This window comes from Lycorma delicatula, chromosome 6 (genome assembly GCF_047948215.1).
Source record: "Lycorma delicatula isolate Av1 chromosome 6, ASM4794821v1, whole genome shotgun sequence".
In the NCBI taxonomy this organism is placed as follows: domain Eukaryota; kingdom Metazoa; phylum Arthropoda; class Insecta; order Hemiptera; family Fulgoridae; genus Lycorma; species Lycorma delicatula.
Window position 1 is genome coordinate 16,988,293 of NC_134460.1, and position 12,130 is coordinate 17,000,422.

Below are 12,130 nucleotides of genomic sequence, written 5' to 3' on the forward strand. Positions count from 1 at the left end.
CGGGCTTGCACTTAATGATCCGAATCGATCGAATGAATAATATTACAAAAATAATAGAATTAAATTTACATTACATAAAATAAATTAAAAAATTTATGTTGCACAACAATGGGCTTCCCATGGGGTCTGTGTGAAACTAGAGTTGTGAAGGTTGCAAGCACCTTGTGGGAGACTAGATGGATCATCACCATCAACCGGTAACAAATGGGGTGCCCCTGGGGCGCTGTTTTGGGAGGTTCAACAGGGTGCTCTTAAAATATCAATGCAAACAATCGACTGATTTTCAAAATTCAAATGGGATATTTGTCGGTAAGTTGAAGACATTAACACGCATCAGGTACACACTTGATCTAATAGATCACGGTTATTAAAAAAAAATATATACATATATACAGACACAACGAAGTGATATACCGAGTAATGCTTGCCTTAAGTTCTTGAAGCTCTCAAGAAGCTGCTCCCAAACTCAAGAATAGACACGTGGTCTCTTCACCAAAAAAACACACTGCTCCAAAGTTTGCTCAGAATATTTGGCCAGCATTGGAGCATTGGAGTAGGGAAGATAAACATCTTCCCTACAGTTCTGACCTCACTCCCTGTGATTTTGTACTGTTCTCCCAGGTGAAGAACAGACTAAAAGAGAGGCATTTTACAAGCGATGATGATCTCCTAAGGGCTTGGGTTGATGAGTGTTCCCAAATCTCCAATAACATATGGCAGGGTTTCTTTGAGGACTTGTTTTAAAAGATGGAGAAGTATATGATGTGTAGTGGAAATTTTTTTGAAAAATTGAAAAAAAAAATCGTATAGTAAAAAAAGCTTTCCTAGTGCCCTTTGTACGTATATTAGATAATATTATTATCAATCAGTATATTTACATGTATATTATATGCTAGCATTCCCATAGCAGCTTTGCCCACGCTATATGGCTATTAGCGCAGTCCCATCGATGGGCATTTCCCATCGCAATCAGGGGATATTTAGCTGGTCAAGGTTCGCTTTGCTCACCCTTCCCATCTAGCCAAAGGTCTCTGCCCCTTGGACCCAGCTGTGTTCATAAACGCATGCTTCTGAGAACAATAATTATACATAAAAATTAAAGCCTGTTCAATTTATAAAAAAATCAGTGTATTGTAATTTCTTCAGAGCAACAGTTTGGTCAATGCAGGACCTAAAACTTTATGTGATCTAAGAATATGGGTTTCAAAACAGTCAGCCTCCATCTTAAAAATATTAGTTATAACTGATTTCCATAATTTATACAAGTAAAAATGTATCAGTTCTTGATACGTTTTTACTATGTCAAAAAAGACATAGATTTCATTGTTACTCAATTTTAATCCTTTAAACTTGAAATTTCAAAAAATCCTATCTTAGTGTGCACTTCACTGTAAGAATCTCTATACATATTTTCATATTTATCTTCAGTAGCTTTTGCTAGGTGTTGATGAATCAGTCAGTCAGTCAGGACAAGTTGCTTTATAGAAACATATATATATATATATATATATATATATTTAAAGTTTAAGAATATAAACATAATAATTGTAAAATGATATTTAATTTTTATTTTTTTGTTTTTAGAAGATCAAGTAGGAAGTTTATAATTGTAACACTTCACTAACTAAACTAGATGAAATAAATTCATCAGTTTACTTTATGCTAGAAATGTGCTTTGCTCATTTTTATGTCATTATTTTTTTATAAAGTGTAAAAAGTCATTAACTTTTTTTTTTCATTATTGTTAACTTATTTATGATTTTTAAAATTACTTATTTTACGATGAATGTTGCATCATTTGTAACGTTCCTGAAAATGCATTAACTGTAATTTGTAATACATTACTTACTGTACAGTAATTATTCAGTACTGCAAATTCATGTCAGCCATGTTTCATTTATCTTTTCATTACCTATATGTTTCTGCGGTACCAAAATTTATATATATATATATATATATATAAAACTTAGTCATACTTTATTTTATTTTTTCACCTTTTACTTCATAATTACTCTGAAAGATGATTAGTTACCAATTATTTTATCATATAATGTTTTACAGTTACTTTTATGCTGATAAGGGTACTTAGATAATCGTTTTTAAACATTATTTTGTATTAAATAAATAATCACTTACTAAAAACTAGAGGAGTCGGTTCAATGGTATCATCTGAAGGATCCAACCGAAATATACTAAATTCAGAATGGTTAACATTACTAAAATAGAGTTGTCTGAAGATGGAATCATAAGCAAGTGCTCGAACATCACCGTTTTCAAATGGAAATTTATGCACAATTTCGCCAGTATGTGATATTAAATCTATCTGATCTGTCACAGCTACTGCCAACTCTGAAACATAAAAAAAAATCAGATTAAAATAATCGACTCATTTAAATTAATTAAAAATAACAAGATTACCGTAATAAAAATTATTCAAGATAATTTAAAATGACATTAAATAAATTAGCGTTAAAAATTATCACAGTATTTCATAGAAATTTTTATGTATAAAGTTTTTTTTTATATTATGTGAACAATCAGAAGATTTATTGCCTTAAAAAAAAAAAGAGCTTAGATTGCTAAATTATAATGAACTCCAATTTACAGAAAAGTTGCAGATTATTTGTAATTTATGTAAGTAATACAACAAACATATATAATATAACCAGGCAATGTCGAGGAGACTCACAAATAGAAAAAAAATAAATCAAGACATGAGCAAAAAATCCAGTCAAAAATAAAACTAACAGAATATATTAATTTATTAAAATTAATTACAAACAGTTTCATCATTGATCAATAAAGACTAAAGTCTTTATTGAGTATTTATGCAAGGATCTCTGCTTCTTAAAAATACTGTTCTTTTTTTATTATGATAAATTAATTTAAAAAATATATTCCAGTTTTAAAAGCATAAAAATAGGTAAGTGTTCATTACCTCAGTAACTGAATTAAAATGAAACATATTTTAAATGTAATAATGGATTTTTCATAATTTAAACTAAATTTCTCATGCTTGAAAAAATATACATAAAAAAAAAAGCAATAGTTAAATCAATCATCAACTAAAATTTCAACATTATAACTAGCTTCAAAAAATAATAAATTTTATTTTAAAATAATATAAATTTTAAAATTCCGATTACATTAATTAATTTATTATAATGAAAAACGAAAAAGTATTAAGAAAAAAAATTTTTCATCCATTTTAATAAATTAACAACTATAATTCATTGAGATGGACCGCTGAATGTGAAAATAGGAGGAGAAAAGATTATGGAGGTAGAAGAAGTTTGTTATTTGGGAAGTAAAATTACTAAAGATGGACGAAGCAGGAGCGATATAAAATGCCGAATAGCACAAGATAAACGAGCCTTCAGTAAGAAATATAATTTGTTTACATCAAAAATTAATTTAAATGTCAGGAAAAGATTTTTGAAAGTGTATGTTTGGAGTGTCGCTTTATACGGAAGTGAAACTTGGACAATCGGAGTATCTGAGAAGAAAAGATTAGAAGCTTTTGAAATGCGGTGCTATAGGAGAATGTTAAAAATCAGATGGGTGGATAAGGTGACAAATGAAGAGGTATTGCGGCAAATAGATGAAGAAAGTAGCATTTGGAAAAATATAGTTAAAAGAAAAGACAGCCTTATAGGCCACATACTAAGGCATCCTGGAATAGTCGCTTTAATATCGGAAGGGAAAAATTGTGTAGGCAGGCCACGTTTGGAATATGTAAAACAAATTGTTAGGGATGTAGGATGTAGAGGGTATACTGAAATAAAACGACTAGCACTAGATAGGGAATCTTGGAGAGCTGCATCAAACTAATCAAATGACTGAAGACAAAAAAAAAAAATTCATTGAGCTGGCTTAAACGTAAAAAAAAAGTCACGTGGACATAACATTACTTCCTTGCACGCCTAATAAATTACATACACACACATTTTTTTTTAAAATGAAAAGTACTTAAAATCTTATTTCATTAATAACTTCTGATATATTTTTTTTATTGTTATTATGAAGAAAAAGAAAAAAGAAGAAGAAAAAGTGTGTGTGTACCTAAGTTACCGTAGTTAGCCGGCCTCTGTGGCACGAGTGGTACCGTCTCGGCCTTTCACCCAGAGGTTCCGGGTTCGAATCCCGGTCAGGCATGGCATTTTTCACACATCTCAATCATTCATCTCATCCTCTGAAGTAATGCTCAACTGTGGACTCGGAGGTTAAAAAAAAAGTTACCGTAGTTACTGTTATTCTGTTTTGAAATTTAGTTTCTTTTTCAAACTTCTATAAAGGCTGAATTACTATAATTATTATTTATCGGTATTATTCTCACAACCGTGAGAATAATGTACAGTGAGGGGGTCCAGGGGGTGAAGCCTTCTGCGTAGAAGAGGATGGCGACCGAAGCAAGCTGTGCACCCACGGGATGGGCCTCTTGGCCTCCAGGAGCCCCTGAGTCGGCCCCGAGATTCGCCTGGGATGACCTGAGCCATTAGAGCCAGGTACGGCTAGGTTAAGCGGCTAGGTTTTGTTTCACTTTATTTGGAAGTTTTGTACAGATGGAAATCTTTTTATAAATTAAACTTTTAAAAATAACACTACCAGATAAGTCTCAGAAAGCAGTACGAAAACAGAGATTCCTTTGGAAGGAAAAGAAACAGAAAAAATCTTCTAATTCAGTCATTCACACCCGAAGTGGTGCGGAAGATAGTCATTTGGAGTTTCACTTTCGCGTGATTAACAAATGTCAAAGTACTTCGTACGATAGTACCCAAACGCTCCTGCGGAACCGTAAAATATTTATAGGTTCATTATAGTATATAACATTACATATGTTACATGTAATGTAACGAATTATATAAAAGTTAAGTAAAAAAACTTAAACGATATAGAATAAAATAGGGAGCTATTTTACAAATAAGCAACTCTAATTATTTTTGAGAAGATCCGTTTATTTTATCTATTTTCATACGTAAGTAATAAAATATTAAACGAGTAAAGAAAATGTCGCACGTTTGGCCAATACGTCCAGATTCGCAAGAGAGGGTAAATAACGTGAAATAATATTCGAGATAAAAAAGAAAACGCCAAATTAAAAGGAAAAGAAAGAGCGTATAAGGACCGCGCCATAATACGCCTTGCCAAAGTATTACATAACTCATATCACACCATACTACCGGCTAAACTAAGATCAAGGTCAGATAAGTGTCGCCGTTGTCACTCGGTACCGTTTACTCGAGAAAGAAATTCCCAACCGTTACTTATTTATCCGAGCCCAACAAATTAAAAATAAATATACGAAAATTTATAATTGGTTTTTCTACTTTTTATTCTATTAAAAAAAATAGCGGAAAAGTAACCGAAGGTAAAATAAAAACTATAAAAAAGGTATTAAATCGTTATTTTATGTTACCGGATAAAACTATTAGCCGCTAAAAATATAAATTGTAACAGGAAACATTTAAAACGTGATGTCTTACGGCTACTTGGTATCTATTATAAATATTATTATTTAATAAAATTATATCAGTCAAGATCTTAAGTATCAAGGCTGTTCGGCTTAAACGGCTGATCTAAGAATATTAAAAAAAAGCAAGCATCCTATTATCACGAAGATAACAGAAATATTTTACGGTATACAGTAACAAAATAGTACACGAAAAAACAAAAATATAAATTAATTGTACCGGTAAAAATATTAATCGTATATAATATTTGATATAGTTCTTCATCGGCCTAAATCAAATAAAATCCGATTAAATAAACGAACAAAAAAGTTTCATACAATTACTCACAGAAAAAATAGCAAAAATAACAATTAAAATAGTAAAAATCATTTTTTATTCTAAAATTCTGAATAACATATCGTTTCATTTTGTAAAGAAGTAATGTTTAGTTTCAGAAGTTGTTCAACAGTACAAAAAAAAAAACGAACAGCGAATTAATTATTAGTTGTGTATATATATATATACACATATTAAACATATATTACGACTAGATATCTAAGTCAATTTTCTCCAACATATCTCTTTTCCAGATTCAGGAAATAATCGATTGGTTTTGTTTATTAATCATTAAAAATTAACTCGGTAAGATAATACACATAAATGAAAATTTTGAAGATGTCACCAATTAGATATGTTCAGTTAAAAAAAAACCCCACCATTGTGTGTGTGTGTGCACGTATACACACGCGTACGCGGTATAGTAGACACTACCCCATTCCTACACGGATTCTATTGAAACTTTACAGACCTTTTAATGAGGGTTTAAAAATGTTCTGTGGAAAATTTCAACCTTCTAGGATTTATAAAAATGGCGGCTTTCAAATAAAAACATCAATTTCAGACAAAACCACAGTTTTATTCATTACAAAATAGCTGGTGAAAATGATTAAAAACAGATAACGTGCAGTTAAACAGCTGGTAAAATTGAATAAAACAATTTAATATTATTATTTATTGACTAATTATTTACAGTTTTTTAATTATTTTAGTTTGATTATCATCTACTACAGAACATTTTTAGAACCTTCTTTAGAAGATCTGTAAAATTTCATTAGAATTGGTGCAGGAATGAGGGAGTGGTACTGAATCAAACGTATACTTCTTCGTGGGCCACACTACATATACGGTGACTATAAATAAATAAATATATATATATACACACACCAAAAATCCACAAAAAATAACCTACTATTGGAAGCACTTCATAAACAACTAACTCAAATTATTTTTGAGAATATCAATTTAGTGTATTTATTCTCAACGATATTAAGCATTTACAGAAAATGTCACACGTTTGGCTAATACGTTCAGATCCGCAAAGAGAGTAAATCGCATAAAATAATACAATGAAAAAACCCATATTTATTTTCAGGGATTTGTTTCTCCCTGGTGTTGCGCGCGCGCGCGCGCACGCACACAATATTTAAATAAAGTAAAAATAAAACTGTTACACATTCTTTAAGCCTGCTAAGGAAAGCTGGTCGCTAGCCGATTATTCTGTGTACTACTAGATCACACACACATAAACAGGCGAGAAGATGTAATAGGCGTATTGAGGATATTTGGGACAAAAGTTTTTAGTTGCACAAAAATTTTACAAAATTTGAACACGATGAAAGTTTATTTTTATCTTGTAATTCGTAGTCCGTCGTATTTTGATGTTTCATTTTTAATATATGTTTTAGTCCAAGTATTAATTTATTTAAGTTTGCCTAAGAATTTTTTCTGAGAGTTTTTACTTTATCTTATGTGTATTACAACATATGAAAATATACGAAGCGTTATCATAGAATTTCATTTAATCTACTAATTTTTTAAATAACGTACTTCAACTTCTATTTAATGTTCTTATAATACCTCATGAATAATTTTATGTCAAGGAAAAAATATTGATATTTAAATGCAAAAAAAATTAGCAATAAGACATGTAGTTGTATTATTTTGGATACTTTCGAAATCTTTCGAACTCTAGTCGGTTTTGGTTTTTATGTTAATGAAAACTATTTTATTTTCTATTTCATATAAAATTTTTCCATTATATTTTCATTTTGAATTAAAATAATTAAAGTTAATTATTTTCTGAACCGCTCTGTATCTAATAGTACATTAATAATTAATTCAAGGTAAATTGTTTATTAAGAAAAATTATTAGAAATTATTATATCGTTAAGAAATAAACGAAATTAATCATTCAGATCGTAATTCTCGACTCCACATACAGTCGATTAAATTTTATATAAAATAAACAAAAAAACCTACACTCCATATTTATTTGGAAGTGCGTGTACACGCACACGTGAGTACGGCACTTCCTATTTATAAATATTAGAGTAAAAATCCACATTTCGACGCCAATTTTCATATAAGTCAATAAATTTTATTCTTTTATGTTTCAAAAGTTTGTTTATTTTTGATAATTCTGCCTTTAATCGCATTGATGTCTTGCTTCTGTTTGTGGGCCAACCGCATAAACGAATTTAAACATCATGGCGGGAAAAGGATTTTGGGACGAGCCACTGCGCAATGCTGGGTGTGCGACACCTTGTTACTTTCATCATGGAATATTTGTTGGTCCTCAAATAAGAGAGTCGGTGAAACATGATGTATTTAACTCGATGTTAAATAATGTAGAAAGTGCAGCTTGGGCTTCATTTAAAGACATTTACAAAAATTTTGTCGGCAAACAAAAATTCAACAATTACCACAATATTGTTAATCGACTTCTTACTTCACATCATTGCTTCATTATAATAGTAAATTTCCTTCTTAATTATTAACTTCTGTTTTTTACTTAAAACAAAAGAATATTCCATAATAATTTTACTTTAATGTAAAGGGATTTACTTTCTTTTACTTTAAGATAAAGAGAATTATTATTGACCGTTCCATAGGTCTTAATTATTAAGAGATATGGGATGTAATACATCTTTGAAGATACATTTCCTCCATTCACATCTGGATTTTTTCCTGGACAACCTCGGAGATGTAAGTAATGAACACAGTGAACGTTTTCACCAAGACAATTAGGTGATGGAAAGTCGTTATAAAGGGAAATGGAATACTAACATGCTAGCCGATTACTGTTGGACATTAATTCAGGATGTGCCTGATGCTATTTATACAAGAAAAGCATCGGCAAAATTATTCTAACACAGGTATGGCCGTGCAAAATTATACATTTTAACAATATTTTCCCTTAATTCTATCGAAGCATTATTTATTTAAAAGAAAAATTGTATTTACAGATCTGTAATATACACAAAAAGGCAATTCAAGAAGTGGTATCGCACTTAGAAAAACATTAAAACAATCTTTTTTGTCTATCGCTGTTATTATTACCTTGGAATATTCTGTCGTCATTTACAAACAGTGCAACTGTAAATAATTAATGTAAAACAGGTTCAAAAACTCGCATTAATATTTTGTACAATTAAGAAAATTAATTGTATGTCATTACTTACTTTTAGTAGAGGACCGTGGTGCAAAATAGCATCATTTCATTATTCGCAGAAACCAATCGGTAGACCGATAAAATTATGTCTCTTAGTTTGTATTGTCGGTCTGAAATTTATTATTGAATATATTACAGAAAAAAACACACGACATTTATTTTATTTGCATCAAATTAGTTAGTACAGATTAGATAGGTATCTGTTATTCTTTTGTCTGATTATTTCTCAATAAACATTTATCGTAATATTTAGTAGTGTTAATTTACTATTTTTATTTAGCTATCTTTATATATATATTTAATAACATTAAGTTAGCATTATTGTAACATAAATATGCTCTAAATCAGCAGACAGAATATGTTCTAGTCCAGATCTGTTAATCATGTAATTTTGCGTCTCTCCACTTTACGTTCAGTTCGATTAACTGCTTTTATTTACAGTCGATTGTAGTACGTATCAAATTAAGTAATAATTTACTCGCGTAATAATTACCACATAAAATTACAACGTCGATTTTTTCCCGTAACTCTTGACTATTTGTTACCCGATTTTCAAAAATAAAATGACATTTTGTTCACAATAAAAGGCGTAATATTTTAGCAAAGATAAAACAAAGATGAACATTTACGGAGATAAAACGGATTGAAAAATAAACATCGCCGCCGTTTTTTAATTTACGAAGGTATTAAATTCCTGATTTTTTCTAATTTTAAAATTTTATTACTAAGACGCTTACCAAATATTAAAGTGATTCGTCTATCCGAAGTGGAGATATACGTTTTTATATAAAAATAACAAAATTGCGGACAGTGGCAGAACGAAGGAGAAATTGCCATTCCTAAGGATATTTTTCGTTTAGTTTTACAAATAGAATCCGAAAAAGTAGTGCCAGCCCAGTATTTTAGAAACACTCTGTATACACATACGTAATCGTCCTTATTAAAAATACATATAAAAATTAAATATGTATGAAAATTGAATGTTTGGATTAATCGTATTAAAGAGCTCTTTAAATTTTAAATAACTGCATTTAAATATTTTCTTATTGATGTAAGACAGGTGAGGACATTTAATTTTTAAATACCTGCTATTTCTACAACGTCATAATCCATTAAAAATTAAATATATATGAAAATCGAATTTTTCGATTAATCGAATTAAAGAGCTCTTTAAATTTTAAATAACCGCGTTTAAATGTTTTCTAATCGATGTAAGACTGGTGAGGACATTTAATTTTTAAATACCTGCTATTTCTACAACGTCATAATCCATTTAAAAATTAAATATATATGAAAATCGAATTTTTCCATTAATCGAATTAAAGAGCTCTTTAAATTTTAAATAACCGCGTTTAAATGTTTTCTAATCGATGTAAGACTGGTGGGGACATTTAATTTTTAAATACCTGCTATTTCTACAACGTCATAATTCATTTAAAAATTAAATCCTCTCAAAGTTGATTTAATATTTCAATACCGCGTAACTATGTTTTCTTCTTTATTTAAATACCATCTTTTTTCTTTTTTAATTATTATTTTTTTTTTTAGTTGAATTCTTTTAAAAATGTATTTTAATTTTTACAATTGTTTTTATTATTATAAACATTTATTGTTTATATTATACATATATATATATATACATATACATATATATATATATCGAAGTTTGGGAAAAATTTAGTACTTTTTAACAGGATCCGAATTTTTGGAAGAAAATCGTAAATATCCGCCGTAATATCTCGGCAACCGCCGGTCCGATTTTTACGATTCAAACGGCGTAAGTATCGGCAGGTCGAGCGCTAACCGTTTAACTCATCGGGTACGCTCTTGATCGACCGGATCTCGGTCATCCGAAAATTAATTCTTTTAGCCCTGCGTTTTGATCGCACTCACCCGACGTAATACGTACAGATCCGATGTTTCGCTAAACACGCTCAAATCTGTGCGCTAGCGATTACCGGTCCGCAGGGTCTAGTTGCAGAGGCGTGCCCTCCGCAGTAGTATATTCGCTAAATTGGGGCGAAGAAGAAATATAATCGCCAAATCCTTCGTAAAAAAAAAAACCTGTAAATATATTGTAATTCGAAAAAAGCGTGTACGCGCGCAGAAAGAAACGGGGTTCAGCAAAGTTAAAAAACCTGCAATACGGTGGTTTTTTAATTTTTTTTGCCGTATTGAATCAAACTTAATTTTTTAAATAGTAAGGTTGACGTACGATACGTGATTTCGGTTTAAAATTCATCACGTTTACTAGGACTTGAAATCTCGATTTCCAAATCAGCTGATTTGGGAAGACGCGTTCACCACTAGACTAAGGCGGTGGGTTTAATTTATCACGGAACTGTGTCAACACGTTCTTTACTAAGCTGATCTGGCTTTTTGTTATTTAAGTTATTCATATTTGTAATTAGTTCATCGTGCTCGGACAAAAATGTCTAGTGATATCGAAACACATGAGAGTAATCAAACTCAGTTTGATATAACAAAGACTGAATGCAGTAGAGCTGCATTTATTAATGCTCTTAAGAATTCAGTTGTATTGAACAGGTCTTTTTTTTGTCTTCAGTCATTTGAATGGTTTGATGCAGCTCTCCAAGATTCCCTATCTAGTGCAAGTCGTTTCATTTCAGTATACCCTCTACATCCTACATCCCCAACAATTTGTTTTACATACTCCAAACGTGGCCTGCCTACACAATTTTTCCCTTCTACCTGTCCTTCCAATATTAAAGCGACTATTCCAGGATGCCTTAGTATGTGGCCTATAAGTCTGTTTCTTCTTTTAACTATATTTTTCCAAGTGCTTCTTTCTTCATCTATTTGTCGCAATACCTCTTCATTTGTCACTTTATCCACCCGTCTGATTTTTAACATTCTCCTATAGCACCACATTTCAAAAGCTTCTAACCTTTTCTTCTCAGATACTCCGATCGTCCAAGTTTCACTTCCATATAAAGCGATGCTCCAAACATATACTTTCAAAAATCTTTTCCTGGCATTTAAATTAATTTTTGATGTAAACAAATTATATTTCTTACTGAAGGCTCGTTTAGGTTGTGCTATTCGGCATTTTATATCACTCCTGCTTCGTCCATCTTTAGTAATTGTACTTCCCAAATAACAAAATTCTTCTACCTCTATAATCTTTTCTCCTCCTATTTTCACATTC

General features: G+C 30.6%; 1 protein-coding gene across 1 annotated transcript in view; it reads right to left on the minus strand.

Moving 5' to 3' along the window:
- LOC142326573 (protein cueball-like) overlaps positions 1-11,360 on the minus strand; it is a 55,386-nt gene extending 44,026 nt beyond the window's left edge. The window contains exons 1-2 of the mRNA XM_075369153.1: positions 11,324-11,360; positions 2,137-2,349 (exon numbers count right to left, since the gene is read on the minus strand). Of these exons, the coding sequence (XP_075225268.1) occupies positions 2,137-2,349; positions 11,324-11,360 (250 nt within the window). The remainder of the gene's footprint in view (positions 1-2,136; positions 2,350-11,323) is intronic.
- Between the last annotated feature and the right edge of the window lie 770 nt (positions 11,361-12,130).